Raw genomic sequence first — 19,917 nt, 5'->3', positions numbered from 1 at the left:
TGTGCAAACAGCTTTTGGGGGGGGGTCAGCATGGGGTTTGCATAGAAATGTGTCATTTGGGGGCGAGCGGCGGCTTTGCGGGTAAGCCGGCGGGCGGACGGCGGCATCGCTAACGCCGGATTGAAATGACTTTTTGGAAGCAATTGCCCTTCAATAACCCTAAATCCTCAGCCGTGAATGGGGGGGGGGTTAACTCCTGGCCATTATTCCCACCTTATTATCTATTGATTGACTTTTAGGAAGGGTAATAATGTAAATAGATTGATGCTCTGAATCGTGCCCCGAGATCAAATGGTTGATTCTCCTGATGGATAAAGCTCAGAGTTTGGATTTTAACCCCCTGCTCAAATTGGGGATGGGGGCGAAGGGGTGATAGGGGCAAGGATGGGGAAAAACGGGGGGTACAAGCCATGAGGAGCAACAGCTCGTCCCTCCCCGCTCCGCCGAACAATCAGAATAAAAGCAAATTATTTCTCCTATTTTCCTTCCCGAGATGAACGATAAACTGTCCATCCCCAAAAGAAACTGATAACGCCTCTAATTTTACCGCAAGGCCTAGAAATGCCATTTCTACGCAAAACAGGGCGCCGCTCTCCTCCCCGGCCGCCTTTTGATAAAGGGGGGATATTTTATTTGCCTTTTTGTCTATTTCCCTTTCGCTTTGCAAGGGGAAATGCCCCCGGAGCTACAAACCACGTACAATAAAGCAAAATCATATTTTAGTCAAAATAGGCAGACGGCGCTCGCAGCCAACTTCCAAATTAGCATTTTGAGGGCAAATATGCAGACAATTTGAGATAATGAGGCCTGATTATTCAATCCAATGAATGTTAAATAGGCAGCGAGGGCGCCCGCGTCTTATCTCGCTCGCTTTCGATTTATTTGAGTTGAGTTTAGTTTTAATCGTTTCCCATTTGAACTCTTTATTTGTCTTGGCTCCAGCCCCCCCCCCCCCAGCTTTATCCCTCCCTTTATTCCTGGGCATTCCAGATGGGATTTTGCAGCTGGAAATCATCCCCTTCAAAACATTTTTAGGGAGATTTTACAGCTTTTTCCCCATAAAATTAAAGCCTGGGGAGGTTTGGGTGCTGCTGTTGGGCCTGGGCTGTGTGTCCGTCCTCAAATTGGGGGATTTTGGGGTTGTTTTGGGTGGCGGTGTGGTGATGCAGCCCCAATTTGGGCTCATCCTTCACCCCTTTAATCCCAGGGGGGGTTGTCGCTGCGATGGAAAGTGGGTTTTTGCACCAAAAGTGGGGGGAAAAAGGCAAAATGATGCCATTAGCATCGTTTTCCAGCTTCTCGCTGGGTTGGGTGAGATGCTTTGGGCAGGGATGCTGTTGCGTTGGTATTTAGGGGGAGATGCAGCGATGAGGAGGAGGCAAAAATTAATTAAAGCAAAATTTAATGAAAGCAAAAATGGAAGTTGAAGGAAAAATTAAAGCAAAATTAAGTTTGAACTGAAAAAGTTTAAGTGGGAGGGAAAATGAAGGTTAAAGCAAAAATTCAGGTTAAAGTAGAAATGGAAGTTGAAGGAAGAATTAAAGTTGAAGGAACAAAAAGGTGAAGCGGGAGTTAAAGTTAAAGCCAAAATTAAGGTTAAAGGAGAAATGAGAGTTGAAGGAAGAATTAAGGTTAAAGGAAAAATTAGGGTTAAAATAAAAATGGAAGTTGAAGGAACAAAAAGGTGAAGTAGGAAATCAAGTTAAAGCAAAAATTAAGGTTAAGGGAAAAATGCAACTTAAAGGGAGAATTAAAGGTGAAGGGGGGAAAAGAGCAGAAATTAGAATTGAAGCAAAACTTGAAGCAAACATGAAATTTAAAGCAAAAATGAAATTGAAGCATTAAAGCAAGAATTAAAGTGGAAGGTAAAATTCAATGTACAGCAAAAATTAAAGTTCAAGCAAAAGCCGAAGCAAAATCAAAGCAAAGTTTAAGGCAGACTGGGCTTAAGGGACCCGTAAAGCAGCAACGCGGTCCCTGTGTCACCGCTGCCCCGTTTTCCCCGCGGTTCAAGGGAAGAATAGGAGGAAAATCATTGATTTGGGGGTTAATTAGAAAACCTCTTTCTGCCTCAAATGCGGAGGTGGTGCTGAAATCAAATAAATCAGAGCAGGGGAGGGAAGGTGGAGGGAGGCAGAACACAAAACAATTACGGGGGGCAAGGGTGGAAAATGGAGAGGAGGAGATACTGCGGGAGGAGAGATAATCAGAAAGTTCCAAAAGAAGGGGAAAACAATCAGAAGAAGGTAAAATAAAGAGCAGATGCTGAGGGGGGATAAGCACCGGCCTGCAGGGATAATTGGATTTTAGGTCGTATCAGGGGCGATAAGAAATTCCCGACGTGTTTTTTTTTGTTCCTATATGAAGCGTATTTTAATGTGGGATTTTGGGGCAGTGCAGCACCCCACAAAAAAATACGGGTGCTGAGGGGGTTTTGGGCTGTTTTCCCCAGTTTATGCTCTTGCTGGGAGGGTTTTGGGGCAGAATTGGGCTATTCCTGCACTCAGCGGCTTTGGGCTGTTTGGGGTGAGCAGGAGCTGTGTCAGCCCCAGAGCAAGGAGAGGGGGCACAGTGACCCCAAAGGGGACAGAGTGACCCCGAAGGGGACACAGTGAGCTCAGAGGGGACAGAGTGACCACAAAGGGGACATGGTGACCCCAAAGGGGACATAGTAACCCCAAAGGGGACACAGTGAGCTCAGAAGTGACTCTAAAGGGGACACAGTGACCCCAAATGGGACATAGTGGCCCAAAGACGACACGGTGGTCCCGATGGGGACATAGTGACCCCAAAAGGGATATTGACCCCAAAGGGGACATAGTAACCCCAAAGGGGACACAGTGAGCTCAGAAGTGACTCCAAAGGAGACACAGTGACCCCAAATGGGACATAGTGGCCCAAAGGGGACACGGTGGTCCCGATGGGGACATAGTGACCCCAAAAGGGATATTGACCCCAAAGGGGACATAGTAACCCCAAAGGGGACACAGTGAGCTCAGAAGTGACTCTAAAGGGGACACAGTGACCCCAAATGGGACATAGTGGCCCAAAGGGGACACGGTGGTCCCGATGGGGACATAGTGACCCCAAAAGGGATATTGACCCCAAAGGGGACAGCAAGCCCAAAGGGGACACAGTGTCCTCAGAAGTGACCCCAAAGGGGACATAGTGACCCCAAATGGGACATAGTGGCCCAAAGGGGACACGGTGGTCCCGATGGGGACATAGTGACCCCAAAAGGGATATTGACCCCAAAGGGGACATAGTAACCCCAAAGGGGACACAGTGAGCTCAGAAGTGACTCTAAAGGGGACACAGTGACCCCAAATGGGACATAGTGGCCCAAAGGGGACACGGTGGTCCCGATGTGGACATAGTGACCCCAAAAGGGATATTGACCCCAAAGGGGACAGCAAGCCCAAAGGGGACACAGTGTCCTCAGAAGGGAAACAGTGACCCCAAATGGGACACAGAAAACAAAAAAGGGATGTAGTGACCCCAAAGGGCACACAGCAACCCCAAAGGGGACCTAGTGGCTCCAAATAGGACACAGTGACCCTGAAGGGGACATAATGACCCCAAAGGAGACCTAGTGACATCAGAGGGAAAACAGTCACAGCACAAAGGGGACACGGCAACTCCAAAGGGGACACAGTGACTCCAAAGAGGACACAGTGACCCCAAAGGGGACACAGCAACCCCAAAGGTGACACCGTGAGCTCAGAGGGGACACAGTGACCCCAAATGGGACACAGTAGCCCAAAGGGGATATGGTGGCCTCAAAGGGGACATAGTGACCCCCAAAGGAACGTAGTAACTCCAAAGGGGACATAGTGATCCCAGAAGGGGACCTAGCGACATCAGAGGGAAAACAGTCACCCCAAAGGGGACACAGTGACCTCAAAAGGGACACAGTGACCCCAAAGGGGACATAGTGGCCCAAAGGGGACATGGTGACACCAAAGGGGGCATAGTGACCCCAAAGGGAATGCGGAAACCCCAAAGGGGACATAGTGACCCTGAAGGGAACACAGCAACCCCAAAGGGGACACAGTGAGCTCAGAGGAGACCCAGTGACCCCAAATGGGACACAGAAACCCCAAAGGGGACATAGTGACCCTGAAGGAGACACATAAACCTCAAAGGTGACACAGTGAGCTCAGAGGGGACATAGTGATCCAAAATGGGACGTACTGACCCCAAATGGGACATAGGGGCCCAGTGGGGACATGGTGGCTCCAAAGGGGACCTAGTGACACCAGAGGGAACACAGTCACACCCCAAATGGCATGCAGCAACCCCAAAGGGGACATGGTAACCCCAAATGGGACATAGTGGCCCAAAGGGGACATAGTGATGCCAAATGGGACATAGTGACCCCAAAGGAGATGCAGAAACTCCAAAGGGGATGTAGTGACCCTCAAGAGGACACAGCAACTCCAAAGGGGACACAGTGAGCTCAGAGGGGACCCAGTGACCCCAAAGGGGCTGTCAGACCCGTGCAATGCCCCCGACCCCACTGGTGCACCCCGCGTCCCCGCGGCCGAGCGGAACAGATGGCCCCGGGCCCCAGGAAGGGGACACGAACCAGAATAAGGGAAAAAAAACCCAAATTGCTGCAGGTTTGCTGGCGGAGATGGGAGCGATAGAGCAGAGCAGCCCAGTCCCCTCCTGTTAACCGAGGTGGCCCCGAACGTCCCTTATCTCAGTGACATCAAAGCCCCAGGGCCCACACCGGCCATGAGCACCCAAACTGCCGGCACCCAGCACCCCGGCACGGCCGCTCGGCCTGACCTTGCGGGCTTGGTCGTTATTAGGGTCACGGAGAGGGTTTAATTGCTAATTAGGGTTGGGGCCCTGTTGAGGACACTGCTGTCCCCCTGCCTGGCTGCTGCTGCGTGGGAAACGCTGCGGGATATTTCAGGCAAAGCTCGGGAAGGTTGTGCATGGCTTGATGCCACCAGCGTCCTCAGGAACAGTCCCGTGGGGACACCAGGAATACGCTCCTGTGTGCAGGTGTTGAGAGTTGAAGCAAATTAACTGCTCCTGGTGTGGGTGCGCTGCAAGAACTCTCGTCCCGGGGTGCAGGGGGTGCTCCAGCAGCAAAAGGGGCACGCACACGTGTGCCCACGTTTGCACGTGCATGCTTGAGCTTGCACGTGCACGGACACAAATGCACCTACTTGCACGTGCATGGACACACAGGTGTAAGTTTGCAATTCGTGGGCACACATGCACATACTTGCACGTGCATGGGTACACGTTTGTGCTTGCATGTGCATGGACATGCACGCACATATTTGCACATGCATATGTGCCTGTGCAAGCTCAAGTATGTATGTCCAGGCAAATGCAAGCACGAGCGTGTGTGTCCATGCACATACAGTACATGTATGTGTGTTGATGCATGTGCATGGACACAAATGCTTGAGCTTGCACACGCATGGACACAAATGCACCTACTTGCACATGCATGGACACAAATCTACTTGCACAGGCATGGACACCGGTGCCAGTTTGCAAGTGCGTGGGCACACGTGCTCATGCTTGCATGTGCGCAAACACACGTGCACATACATGCACATGCATGGGCACGCATACTTGAGCTTGCACGTGCATCAACACACATACATGTACTGCATGTGCATGGACACATGTTCAAGCTTGCACGTGCATGGAAACACATACTTGCACGTGCATGGACACACATGCACATATTTGCATATGCACGGGCACACATGCACGTACTTGCACGTGCACAAACTTGTGCTCATGCTTGCAAGTGCATGGACACATGGGCACGTACACACATACATGTACTTGCACGGACACATATGCACATACCCGCATGTCCGTGGACACACATGCTCGTGCTTGCACATGCATGAACTCACATGCACACACGTGCTTGCACACACATGCACGTGCATGAACTCACATGCACACACGTGCATGAAATCACATGCACACACGTGCTTGCACACACATGCGCGTGCACAGACTCACATGCACACATGTGCATGAACTCACGTGCACACACGTGCTTGCACACATATGCGCGTGCACAAACTCACATGCACACACGTGCTTGCACACATATGCGCGTGCACAGACTCACATGCACGCACATGCATGAACTCACGTGCACACACGTGCTTGCACACATATGCGCGTGCACAAACTCACATGCACAAACGTGCGTGAACTCACATGCACACACGTGCTTGCACACACATGCATGTGCACGAACTCACATGCACACACGTGCATGAAATCACATGCACACACGTGCTTGCACACACATGCACGTGCACGAACTCACATGCACACACGTGCATGAACTCACATGCACACACGTGCTTGCACACACATGCACGTGCACAGACTCACATGCACACATGTGCATGAACTCACGTGCACACACGTGCTTGCACACACATGCACGTGCATGAACTCACATGCACACACAGGCATGAACTCACATGCACGAACTCACATGCACACACGTGCTTGCACACACATGCACGTGCACGAACTCACATGCACACACGTGCATGAACTCACGTGCACACACGTGCTTGCACACACATGCGCGTGCACAAACTCACATGCACACACGTGCTTGCACACACGTGCACACACGTGCTTGCACACATACGTGCGTGCACAAACTCACATGCACACACGTGCATGAACTCACATGCACGAACTCACATGCACACACGTGCTTGCACACACATGCACGTGCACGAACTCACATGCACACACGTGCATGAACTCACGTGCACACACGTGCTTGCACACACATGCACGTGCACAAACTCACATGCACGCACATGCATGAACTCACGTGCACACACGTGCTTGCACACATAAGCGTGCACAAACTCACATGCACACACGTGCTTGCACACACATGCGCGTGCACAAACTTGCATGCACACACGTGCATGAACTCACATGCACACACGTGCTTGCACACACATGCACGTGCACAAACTCACATGCACACACGTGCATCTCTGGGCATGGTAACAGGCAAGAGCACGTAAAACGCCGGTAATGGCAGCACCTGGGGTGGAACTGGGGAAGCTGCAGCGGGATATGGGGCACACAGCCACATCCCCCTCTTCCCAGCTTGCCTTGTGGTGACAAGTGACCTGTTGTGACACTCTGGGTGGTTCATCATGGCTTTGCTTACCCACCCCGACTGCAGGTTCCTCGTCTCCCACCGTGGTGTCACCTTTACCGGCCCCTCCTCTGGCCCTCACTCACAAGGGCAAATCCAACTTGTCACTTTGCACACCAAGGAGCTCCATAGATCTGAGCAACTTCTTCACTTTGAGGGCAAGTGTGGAGTGTGACATCTGGGCAGAACAACCCCAGGTTCCAGTGTAAGTTGGGGAATGAGCTGTTGGAGAGCAGTGTAGGGGAAAGGGACCTGGGGGTCCTGGGGACAGCAGGGTGACCATGAGCCAGCACTGGGCCCTTGTGGCCAGGAAGCCAATGGTACCTGGGGTGGGTTAGAAGGGGGTGGTCAGTAGGTCAGAGAGGTTCTCCTGCCCCTCTGCTCTGCCCTGGGGAGACCACACCTGGAATATTGTGTCCAGCTGTGGCCCCTCAGTTCCAGCAGGACAGGGAACTGCTGGAGAGAGTCCAGCGCAGCCACCAAGATGCTGGAGGGAGTGGAGCATCTCCCGTGTGAGGAAAGGCTGAGGGAGCTGGGGCTCTGGAGCTGGACAAGAGGACACTGAGGGGGGACTCATTCAAGGGGATCAATATGGAAAGGGGGAGTGTCAGGAGGATGGAGCCAGGCTCTTCTCGGTGACAACCAATGGTAGGACAAGGGGTAATGGGTTCAAACTGGAACACAGGAGGTTCCACTTAAATTTGAGAAGAAACTTGTCGGGGGTGAGGGTGGCAGAGCCTGGCCCAGGCTGCCCAGGGGGTTGTGGAGTCTCCTTCTGTGCAGACATTCCAACCCGCCTGGACACCTTCCTGTGTAACCTCATCTGGGTGTTCCTGCTCCATGGGGGGATTGCACTGGATGAGCTTTCCAGGGCCCTTCAACCCCTGACACTCCGTCATTCTGTGAATCCCGCTCCTGATCCGGCGAGCGGGGCGTGGTGGAGGGAAAGGGCGTGGCCTGGGGCATAGGGGGCGTGACCAAGGGTTGAAGGGGCGTGACTGGGGCGTGACTACAGCCGGGCGTGGTCAGAGCAGGGGGCGTGGCTTGGGGGCGGCCGGTGGCGCTCGCGCTGCGGCCCGGCTGCGGCAGCGGCAGCGGCGCGGGGCCCGGTCCGGTTCGCTCCGGTCCGGTTGTGTCCGGTTCTGTCCGGCCCGGCGCCGCCTCCCCGTCCCGCCATGGCGCTGCTGCGGGCGGCCGCGCTCCCCGCCGAGGGCTCCCCGGCCTGGCTGCCCACCCACGTCCAGGTGACGGTGGTGCGGGCCCGCGGGCTGCGCTGCAAGGGCGGCGGCGGCGGCAAAGCGGGCACCAGCGACGCCTACACCATCATCCAGCTGGGCCGCGAGAAGTACAGCACCTCGGTGGCCGAGAAGAGCCCCGGGAACCCCGAGTGGCGAGAGGAATGCGCCTTCGAGCTGCCCCCCGAGCTGGGCGGGCTGGTGCTCACCGTGATGCACCGGGCCCTGGTGGGCATGGACCGGTTCCTGGGCCAGGCCATGGTGCCCCTGGAGCCCGCGCTGCAGCGGGGCCGAGCGCCCGACGAGCGGTGAGTGAGTGCGGCCCGGCCGGGCAGCGCCCGACACCCGTGGTGGGGGAGTCGTGGGGTCCCTATGTATGTGACCTGGATGTTGTCATGGGGTCCCTGTGGGCCCCAGGATGGACGTCATGGGGTCCTAGTGTGACCTGGGATGGTGTCGTGGGGTCCCTGCGTGTGCAAGGGTGGGTGTCACGGGGTCCCTGCGTGACCCAGGATGGTGTCAGGGGTCCCTGCATGACTCAGGATGGGGGTTATGGGGTCCTTATGTGACCCAGGATAGGTGTCACAGGGTCTCTGCATGACCTGGGATGGGTGTTGGGGGTCCCTACATAACTCAGGATGGGTGTCACAGGGTCCCTAGGTGACCTGGGATGGTGTCAGACGTCCCTATGTGACCTGGTATGGCTGTAAGGGGCCCCTACATGACTCAGGATGGGTGTCACAGTGTTCCTATGTGCGCAAGGGTGAGTGTCACAGGGTCCTTTCATGACCCAGGGTGACGCCGGCGTCCCTGCGTGCCTCAGGATGGGGGTCATGAGGTCCCTATGTAACCCAGGATGGGTGGCACAGGGTATCATGGGGTCCCTACGTGACCTGGGATGGTGTCAGGGGTCACTACGTGACCTGGTATGGTTGTAAGGGGCTCCTACATGACTCAGGATGGGTGTAATGGGGTCCCTATGTGCCCAAGGATGGGTGTCACAGGGTCCCTGTGTGACCCAGGATGGGGGTCATGGAGTCCCTATGTGCCCCTGGTCCTTACATGACCCGGGGTGGGCATCACGGGGTCTTTACCTGACCCAGGATGGTGTCAGGGGTCCCTACATGCCTCAGGATGGGGGTCATGAGGTCTCTGTGTGACCCAGGATGGGTGTCACAGGCTTACTACGTGCCCCGGGATGGGCATCAGGGATCCTTATGTGCCCAAGGATGAGTATCAGGGGTCCCTACATGACCTGAGATGAGTGTCAGGGGTCCTTCATGCCCGAGGATGGGTGTCATGGGCCTATGTGAGCCCCAGGAAGGGCATTGCAGTGGATGGGGTGCCACGGGTGCCCCAGGAAGGGCATCACAGTGGATGGGGTGCCACGGGTGCCCCAGGAAGGGCATTGCAGGAGGTCACACACCATCACGGGGCTGTGCATGCCCCAAGAAGGGTGACACAGGGAACAGGACATCTCAGGGTGCACAGGAAGGGTGTCACAGAGGATGGGGTGGCACAGGGCCCGTGTGTGACCCAGGAAGGGCATTGGGGGACACAGGGCATCGCAGGGCCCGTGGATGCTCCAGAAAGGGCATCATGGGGGACGAGACTTCACGTGTGCTCCAGGAAGGGTGTTGTGGAGGTTGGGGTGGCTCAGGGTCCCTCCATCCCCCCAGGAAGAGTGTCGTGTGGGACAGGGCATCACAGGATCCTTCCTCTCCCAGGAAAGGGTGTCCCAGGGGACAGGGCACATCCTGGGAGGGTCCCCATGGTGTCTGTCACTCCTGGGAAGATGTGGCACAGATGCGGGCGGTGGTTTGTCCTTCCCATGGCTGCGGTGGCTTTGCAACGCCCCCCAGGCTCGGTGGGGCCGTTGGTGTGACCTGGTTTATCACCGGGCCGCTGCAGGAGGGTCCCCCGGTTCAGGGAGGCGAACCCCAGCCCTGTGTCACCTCCAGCATAAATCCCTTTGTGTGTGGGATTTGCTGTTCTTCCTCCTTCCCCTGGAAGGGTTTAAAACAATAATAATGTTTTCTAGCCTTTGCCAAGCAGAGAAATGCAGGAATGTGGATGCAGTTCCTTTAGGGAAGAAGTTTTTTGGAGCTTTGCTCCTTGCAGACCTGGCTGTGCCGCCACACGCCTCGGGGAGCGTCCCTGCCCCTCGCCAGCTCCCCAGGAATTCAGCTGCAGGGTGGGGAGAGGAGCCTCCCTCGCCCTCCTACCCGGGGCACGACGCAGCCTTGCTCCCGCAGGGTGAGATTAGCGTGGAAAAGGGGTTGGAAAAACTTCTCCTGTGGAGAAACGCGCCTTGTTTGCATCCCCAGCCCATGGGGACTCCTGCTTGCCCTAAAATGGGAGCGTGGGGAGGGAGGAAAAGTGACTAACCCCGGAGTTAGTGTCTGAGTGTTTCCCCCCCAGCGTTTATTTTGCTTTTATTAGCGCTGCCTGGAGAATGGGCGGTGTCGGAGGAGCTGCATCTGAATTCGTCGTTTCTAATTCAAACCAGCGTCGTGCACAGACTTCAGAGCGGGCCAGCCGATCTGGGTGCGCCGGGAGAGACGCGTTGTTTTGGCACAGGACGACGTGAAATGACTTTCCGTCCTCTTTGCGGTTTGGGTGGCGAGCCCTGCGCCGGGAGCTGTGTCTCGAGGAAAAGCTCCTGTTAGTAGACGTTTACAACACTGTGCAAGCCGGGGGGGCCCTGCAACAGTTCCACCAAGGTTTTGGGAGCCTGTGGTTTCATCTCAAAGGTCTCAACGTCAAGGGCTGTTAATCCCGCGGGTGCAACGTCCAGCGCGGCTGGAGGCTGCTGGTGACCCCGGCGGTGCAGCCCACAGGGGGATCTGTGCTGGGAGATGGGAAATAATCAGGATTTTTGCTGCCCATCTCTCTCCCTTCCTGAGCTTTGCTTGCATAAGGAAAATAAACTTCCCCTTGCGCCGTTCAGAGCTTTTTAGCCTCTTTATCTTTGCCCGTGGCCCCTGGTGATGGAAGCGAGCGCAGAAAACACAACGGAGAGCTCTCGCCTTGCGTCCTGAGCAGCTCTGATTGCTCAGAGCTGGAAGGTGTCTTGAGGATGGGTGGTGGGTCTGTGGTGTGGAACAAGCTGCGCTTATTTTTGGGAGAGGATTCCCAAGTGCTGGAGCTTGTCCAGCCAAGAGGGAGAAGCATAGGGGAGAGAAACATCTGACCTAAGCTTGCGACCAACTTCTGATGTACTGGTTTTGCAAACAACTTTGTTTAGGAGGAAATTTTAGTCCCAGGTTAAAAAAGTGGCAAAACAAACACGGTCTGCATGGCGGAGCACGCCCAGGCCTGTGCAGCGGAGATAACTCGGCCCCTGAGCGAGGGATGTGTGAGTCGAGTCTCTGCCATACAATGGTTTTTAGGAGCCCATCTGCGGTCTCTGCTCCTGGGCATAAAACTGCTGCCAGTTGGAACGGGACCTCGCTTTAAAAAAAGGCCTCGATTGTCAGCGTGTTGACCTTGCTCTCATTTTCCTGCTGATTCTTGTTGTACGGAAACTTTACCGGCGATGATTTTTATACTTGTTTTCAGCTCGGTGGAAAATGTTCTGTCAAACTTGGACTCTTCTCCGGGAACGAGCCGTCAGCTGGCGTCTGCGGGTGTTTGTGAGCTGCCTTGTTCGGCTGAACATCTCGGTCCTTTCAGTGCTTTGAGTGGGTGGAAATCAACTCTTGGATTTGCACGAGAGCAGCCTCATGACCTTTTTGGGCATTCCAGGGCTTGGGGTCGGCAAGCAAAGCACCGGTGTTGAGCATCATTTCTCCCTTCCTGCTTGAGCTATAGAATCATAGCATCGTTTTGGTTGGAAAAGACCCTCAAGATCATAAAGACCAACCATTCCCCCACCCCCAGCACTAACCTATGTACCTGAGAAACTCATCTCTGTGTGTTTTAAACCCCTCCAGGGCTGGTGACTCCAGCACTGCCCTGGGCAGCCTGTTCCAATGCCCCACAGCCCTTTGGGGAAGAAATTGTTCCCAGATCCAACCTCAACCTCCCCTGGCGCAACTTGAGGCCGTTTCCTCTGCTCCTGGCGCTTGTTCCTGGGGAGCAGAGCCCGACCCCCCTGGCTCCAAGCTCCTTTCAGGTGGTTCCAGAGTTCACAGATGCGGGTGAGATGCTCCTGGTCCTCCCGCAAGGGTCCCTGCATCTCCCTGTCCTGCCTCATTTTTTGGGAGAGGAGACCGTGGAATAAAGTGTTTCTGTACTGGTGACCATCACCGTGTCCAACGTAATGACCTGTCGGTGGGTCCTCCAGCTCCGCTGCCTCGGCGCAGGCACGGGGGAGGATGTGGTTGTTTGTTGGGGTGGTCAGTCCCTCCGAAAGAAGGGCTCAGCCCAGCTGAAAAGGGTTTTTTCTGTACCCACAAGGCAGCTATCGCTTCTGCTTCCTGACAGCCAGGAAATGCCGTTGCAATCCCCCGCAGGGGCTCATCCTGCATCCCCTGCGGCATCGCAGCGAGCGATGTCCCCACCTCGGTCCCCATCAGCAGAGCCTCTGGGATGCGTGGCGATGCCTCCAGCCGCCACGAGAGCTCCCATCTGATGCTCATTGGATTGTGTTGACCCCTTGGCCAACGTGGTCTTTTGGGTGGGTGGCACAGCAGGGCGAGGACAGTAACATCTGCAGGGTTGGACCTCAGGCCCAGACGGGCCTTGATGTTGCTCCATGAGCTGTAAGGCCGATCGTGGGCACCTGGTGTTTCCTAGACTGGGCAAAGAAACGCTGTAGTTGTCATCACCTTTCCTCTTCTCCTTCGAAACACCGTTGTAATTTGTTTTTTTTCCCACAGCAAAGGGGAGAAGTTGAAGCTGTGAGACTTGTACCAGCACTGGTGTGGCCAGCAGGCCCAGGGCAGTGACCGTCCCTGTGCTGGGACCTGGGGAGGCCAAACCTCGAATCCTGGGGGCAGTTCTGGGCCCCTCAGGCCAAGAAAGGCCTTGAGGTGCTGGAGCGAGTGGAGAGAAGGGAACGGAGCTGGTGAGGGGCTGGAGCACAAGTGTGATGGAGCGGCTGAGGGACCTGGGGGGTTCAGCTGGAGAACAGGAGCTGAGGGGAGACCTTCTGATCTCTGAACTGCCTGAAAGGAGCTTGGAGCCAGGGGGGTCGGGCTCTGCTCCCCAGGAACAAGCGCCAGGAGCAGAGGAAACGGCCTCAAGTTGCGCCAGGGGAGGTTGAGGTTGGATGTGGGGAACAATTTCTTCCCCAAAGGGCTGTGGGGCATTGGAACAGGCTGCCCAGGGCAGTGCTGGAGTCACCAGCCCTGGAGGGTTGGACAGACGGACATGAGGTTCTCAGGACATGGGGCAGGGACAGGGGTGGGTTAGTGGTTGGATTCAATGATCTTGAGGGTTTTTTCCAACCCAAACGATTCTGTTATCCTGTGGCTTCCATGGCGAAGCTCTGCTTGCCGTGCAAACACCGGACTGCCGGAGCTTGGTCTTTGGAGGGCAAAATTCAGGGCTTTGCATCACGGGGATCCTGCAGGGAAGGGCACAGTAGGTGTAGCAGAGGATTTGTCATTCCTGGCTCTGGCATTTTCCTGCAGTGACTTGCAGTTGTTTGCTGGCTGCTGCCTCGGCCGGGGAGCAACAGCAGCGATTGGCCTTTGGTGCCTCTGCCACAGGGAACTAGTCTTGCGGAGCCGTTATTAGCCCAGCTTTACATTCCCCAAAGCTCTCCCTGCCACAGTTCCCTTTACTGGTTCCTGTCCCTCCCCTGTGGAGGGAGCGGGGCTGGTTGCTCAGGGGCGTCTGGGTTTGTGTGGAGCCCTTTGTGGGGGCAGCCGCAGCGTGTCTGTCCTGGCAGCGGGATCGGGATGCTCTCCTTCCCATTGCCCATCGGGGAAGAAGCTACTCGGGTACCTAAACCTTTCCTCTGGGTGCGAAGCTTTTCTAGCTGAAGTCCTTGATGCCACTGGGGCTCGTGTCCCCTGTGTCCCAATGGAGCCTGGTTCTGGGACAAGGCTCAGTGGAGATGGGACGGGAGAAGAGAAGCTGAGAGGGATCTTATCGATCTTTATAAATATGTCCAGGGTGGGTGTCAGAGGATGGACCAGACTCTGTTCAGTGGTGCCCAATGACAGGATGAGGGGCAACGGGCACAGAATGAAACGCGGGGGGCTCCATCTGAACATGAGGAGAAACTTCTTCACTTTGAGGTGCCAGAGCCTGGCCCAGGCTGCCCAGAGAGGTTGTGGAGTCTCCTTCTCTGAGACATTCAAACCCGCCTGGACTGACCTGTGTGATCTGCTCTGGTGACCCTGTGTGGGTTGGACTGGATGATCTCCAGAGGTCCCTTCAACCCCATCAGTCTGTTTTTCTCTGTGATTTCCTAGGGCTGGGGAAGAAGGTTTCGCGTCATTGCTGCCCATCTCCACAGCAAAGCAGCGTTGGGACCTCGGCGTGGGGCAAGAAGCACCCGCAGAGCCAAAGGACGCTGCCCAAATCCCTGCCAGGGCTCCCTCGCTGTCTGTTGGTCCTTCTAGAGCTAAACTCCCTGCCAGGCACTTTTCCCTTCCCGTTGCTGGTTGTTCCCATCACATCCCCTCCTTTCAGTGACCAGAGCGGACGGGTGACGTGATTTCTGTGTCCTCGTGTTTCCCCCAGGCACAAACTCGCTCCCATCTCTGCCACCAACCCCTCTGCACCACCGTGTGCCTGTGGCCATCGTTCCCCCTCGTTCCATTAAAGTCAGCGCCGATCGTTAGCAGCAGAGCTCGCGCTGTGGCCTGCGGGCTCTTGGCCGGGGCATCTCTCGGATGGGATGATTTGTGCTGTTTGCCGTTCCCTCCGCGGCCTTGGCTGCGTCTCCTATGGGGAAATTTTCACACCCAGGGCCAGAATTGACTTTGTGCCCCTTATCTGGTTGGAGCCGAGGCCAAATCGCCGCAGCCGTGTCCTCCACGCGTCTGTTCTTAAGTCAAGGAGGGCAAGAGACCTTGTAGAGCAAGGGATAGTGATAGCGATAGCTCTGTGATAGTTTAGGGGTGGAAAGTTTTTAACACAAGGGGCAAACAGAGCCCTTTTCCCCAGGGGCTGTGATCAGAGGTGCCCGGCAAAGCTGGCGAAGGTCTCTGGGGTGGCCGATTGCAGCCGCGAGCTCCTTGGCCATCTGAGCTGTGATGAAATCCTCATTTTGGGGCTGAAAAAGCAGCTCGGAGGGGTTGTTGCGCCTCAGCTGAGCCAGGAAACGCCCTGCTGTGTTGAAATGCTGCCGAGCAGGGGGAGGAGAGGGGTTGTCCTGCCAAAAATCAGGTCGAGGTGCTCTCTGCGCTGCCCCAGGTCAGGCTGGGCCCGAGGGAGCCTTGTGCTGGGTCCTTGGTGGCCAGCGTGGCCGGGCAAGTGTTTGCCCCCGGCTGGGAGCCCAAGGGAGAACGCCAAGGTTCTGTGCGATGGTGCTGCTTACACAGGGCTTAATTTTGCTTCTACCTGCCCGGTTAACCCTGTTTTCACCCGGTTGCCGATGCCGGTTTGAGGCCCTCGCTCTGTTCTGCTCCAGGAAGGCTCTGCTTTGCTTGGTTTTTAAAAGATATTTGAGCAGTTTGATCTCAGCTTTGCGAGTCTGGCACGTCGGGTTTGGACTGTGAGTAGCTGAGCGAGCTGGCCTGTCACCCTCCATCATCTGAAAAACCCAAAAGCTGCAGATTCAGGTTTCTGTCTGTGTTTCACGCTAATCTGCAGAGCCTTAACTGCCTCCAGCTGTCTTTTTGCCCTTAGCAGCTGCGGAAAAACCCACAGCCAGCTCAAAAAACCCCTGGAACCTGTTGGTAAAAAGCTCCAGATGCAGGTGGAGCTGGCGCTGTTGCATGTCTTGAGTTTGGGTAATACTCATACCATCCTTCAGGAGCATCGCTGCCTCGGTTCATCTTTCCAAGGTGACTCTCTCCCTTCCCTACAGAGCCTGGCAAAATATTTCATGTCGATTCTTCCTCTCCGCTCCTCTTGCCATACAAGTGCTGAGCTGGGGCTCAAAGGCAGCGTCTGAGAGCCAGCAGCAGGAGAGGAGATTTTTGGGGATGTTCTGTGTGGTTCCTGGGGGAATCATGAAGATCTTGAGTTTATCTGAGTGGAGAGAAGGGAACGGAGCTGGTGAGGGGCTGGAGCACAAGTGTGATGGAGACTGAGGGACCTGGGGGGTTCAGCTGGAGAACAGGAGCTGAGGGGAGACCTTCTGATCTCTGAACTGCCTGAAAGGAGCTTGGAGCCAGGGGGGTCGGGCTCTGCTCCCCAGGAACAAGCGCCAGGAGCAGAGGAAACGGCCTCAAGTTGCACCAGGGGAGGTTGAGGTTGGATGTGGGGAACAATTTCTTCCCCCAAGGGCTGTGGGGCATTGGAACAGGCTGCCCAGGGCAGTGCTGGAGTCACCATCCCTGGAGGGCTGGACAGACGGACACGAGGTTCTCAGGGACATGGGGCAGGGACAGGGCTGGGTTATGGTTGGACTCCATGATCCCGAGGGTCTTTTTCAACCAAAACGATCCTATGATTCCATCAGTTGGGGTGGAGAGCGCGTCCATGCTGTGGCTGCTGCCAGGGCAGAGCCAAGACCCTCTTATTCTGCCCGCACGCTGTCTCCAGCTCGTAAACACGCTTATGTAGGTTCCTTCGTGCAATAAAAACGGGCTCCTTGCCCCCAGCAACCCTGCGGGCTCCAGGCGCTCTGGTGTCATCTCGCATGTTGAAATCCTCTTGCTCTGGGCGCTGCTCCGTTGCAGAGGAGCTGGCACGGGCTGCCGCCTCTGCTGCGTGGGGCTTCCTTCACAATTTGAGTCCCAAAAAGACCTTGTGTCCATTCTGCATGCGGTCTGTCCAGTGAAAATGGCTTTTAAACCTTTGCTGCCGCCTCTCTTCCCAGCCCATGGCTTGTTGGAGCCTGTGCTCAGTGTGCAAGTAACTGCCGGGGGAATTTGGGTTTCCAGCGGGACGGCCTTTCTGGCCCGGGATGGGGGTTCGGGAGCTGCATCCCACGGCCTCCCCAGCTCCGCATTTCCAGCACATGTGTCCTCACCAGTGTGTCCAGCGAGGACAAATCTGTGTGTGATTAGAACACCCTGCTGCTAGGCTGAAGATTTGCTCCTTTTTCCTCCTTTTTCCCGTGCGTGACTCATGCCTGAGAGCTCTTTGCAGCGTCTGTTGATGCCATGAATGAACAATCGATGCGTGACCTGTTGCCCAGGCGGGTGTAGCCGATATTTTGGGCTGCGTGGGTTGGTTTTCCCTTTGGAGGACGGGCAGGTACTCGGTTCTCCGTGCCAGCCCGACCGGGATGCTCTTCCCAGCTGGAAGCGGAGAAGAAATGACAGCAAAACCACGTTTCTCCCACCCATCCCACGCATGTCGAGTTGGGCGGGGAATAACCTAATGAAATTTAACAAGGGCAAGTGTAGAGTCCTGCATCTGGGCAGGAACAACCCCAGGTTCCAGTGTAAGTTGGGGAATGACCTATAAGAGAGCAGTGTAGGGGAAAGGGACCTGGGGGTCCTGGGGACAGCAGGGTGACCATGAGCCAGCACTGGGCCCTTGTGGCCAGGAAGCCAATGGTACCTGGGGTGGGTTAGAAGGGGGTGGTCAGTAGGTCAGAGAGGTTCTCCTGCCCCTCTGCTCTGCCCTGGGGAGACCACACCTGGAATCTTGTGTCCAGCTGTGGCCCCTCAGTTCCAGCAGGACAGGGAACTGCTGCAGAGAGTCCAGTGTAGGGCAACAAAGATGATTAAGGGAGTGGAGCATCTCCCGGGAGGAAAGGCTGAGGGAGCTGGGGCTCTTTAGTTTGGACAAGAGGAGACTGAGGGGTGACCCAATTAATGTTTATAAATATACAAAGGGTGAGTGCCATGAGGATGGAGCCAGGCTCTTCTCGGTGGCAAACAATGATAGGACAAGGGGTAATGGGATCAAGCTGGAACACAGGAGGTTCCGCTTAAATTTGAGAAGGAACTTGTTCCTGGTGAGGGTGGCAGAGCCTGGCCCAGGCTGCCCAGGGGGGTTGTGGAGTCTCCTTCTCTGCAGACATTCCAACCCGCCTGGACACCTTCCTGTGTAACCTCATCTGGGTGTTCCTGCTCCATGGGGGGATTGCACTGGATGAGCTTTCCAGGGCCCTTCCAATCCCAAACATACTGTGATACTGTGATTAAGCAGACGCACCGGGGGAACCTGCGGAGCAGCTCCTCGGTGTCAGTCGTGCTTTGCGATGCTGTAAAGTCCTCTTAGGACTTGTTATTTTAACCTGCGTTAGTGCCGTTGGTTTCTGGTGAGCAGGCAGCGGGTCGCCAGCGCTGTCACCTCTGCCATCCTCACCCAGGGGCCTCGTCCCCACGTCTCGCTGTGCCCGGGCAGCGCTGGCCTGGCGGTTCGGGTCATTTGGTGACCGCAAGTGTGGTTTATCGGCTTGTTCATGACTCGGAGGACGCGATCCTTGGACGCTCTGGAGCGTAAGCAGATAAATATAGCTGAAGAGATCGCTTTCTGTCTCCTGCTATTACAATCTCCTCTTCATTCATAAATGTTTCATGTGCCGTTTTACAGCTCCTTAAATCTCCCCCCTTTCCCTTCCTATCTTTCCGTCCTGTGCTAGCGAGGGGAAAACCTCTGCTCTCCCCAGCCTGAATTGATGTGGGATGAAGTTGCCTGCCCGTGCTGCCGTGCCAGCGCTGTTGATTGCTCTTCTCCATCCCTGGTGTCTATTCTTACCTGTGAAACCGTCCCCCTCGGTGCCGTCACACCCCTGTTTGCCTCTTCCCACCAGCGCAGAGGCCACAGGGGCAGATTTGGGGCAGTGGGGTGGCTGGGGAGTGTCCTGTCTGCTCCCTGTCCAGGGACAAGAAAACAGCCTGTCCAGTGGCTCCACCCCGGTGTCCCCATAGCCAAGGGTGGCAGGGACAGCAGCTGAATGTGACCCAGCATGTGCCCAGGTGGCCAAAAAGACCAAGAGCATCCTGGCTGGTGCCAGCACTGGTGTGGCCAGCAGGCCCAGGGCAGTGACCATCCCTGTGCTGGGACCTAGGGAGGCCAGACCTTGAATCCTGGGGGCAGTTTTGGGCCCCTCACGCCAAGAAAGGCCTTGAGGTGCTGGAGCGAGTGGAGAGAAGGGAACGGAGCTGGTGAGGGGCTGGAGCACAAGTGTGATGGAGCGGCTGAGGGACCTGGGGGGTTCAGCTGGAGAACAGGAGCTGAGGGGAGACCTTCTGATCTCTGAACTGCCTGAAAGGAGCTTGGAGCCAGGGGGGTCGGGCTCTGCTCCCCAGGAACAAGCGCCAGGAGCAGAGGAAACGGCCTCAAGTTGCGCCAGGGGAGGTTGAGGTTGGATGTGGGGAACAATTTCTTCCCCAAAGGGCTGTGGGGCATTGGAACAGGCTGCCCAGGGCAGTGCTGGAGTCACCAGCCCTGGAGGGCTGGACAGACGGACATGAGGTTCTCGGGGACCTGTGTCAGTGGGGGCCTTAGCAGTGCTACACTAGCAGT

The 19,917-nt window shown here is 55.7% G+C and overlaps 1 protein-coding gene across 6 annotated transcripts in view; it reads left to right on the top strand.

Moving 5' to 3' along the window:
• The first annotated feature begins 8,206 nt into the window (after window positions 1–8,206).
• The window catches only part of RAB11FIP5 (RAB11 family interacting protein 5), a 43,364-nt gene continuing 31,653 nt past the window's right edge, over window positions 8,207–19,917 (top strand). For 2 of the 6 annotated variants that reach the window (XM_065060180.1, XM_065060182.1), the window contains exon 1: window positions 8,209–8,732. In XM_065060180.1, the coding sequence (XP_064916252.1) occupies window positions 8,365–8,732 (368 nt within the window). In that variant the 5' untranslated portion in view covers window positions 8,209–8,364. Of the gene's footprint in view, window positions 8,733–19,917 lie in introns of all 6 variants that reach the window. The other 4 variants (XM_065060177.1, XM_065060176.1, XM_065060183.1 and 1 more) reach the window with 4 other exon arrangements.

This window comes from Columba livia, chromosome 4, assembly GCF_036013475.1.
Source record: "Columba livia isolate bColLiv1 breed racing homer chromosome 4, bColLiv1.pat.W.v2, whole genome shotgun sequence".
NCBI classification, from domain to species: Eukaryota; Metazoa; Chordata; class Aves; order Columbiformes; family Columbidae; genus Columba; species Columba livia.
Note: the sequence above shows the minus strand (reverse complement) of the source record. Positions and strands in the feature narration are given on the sequence as shown.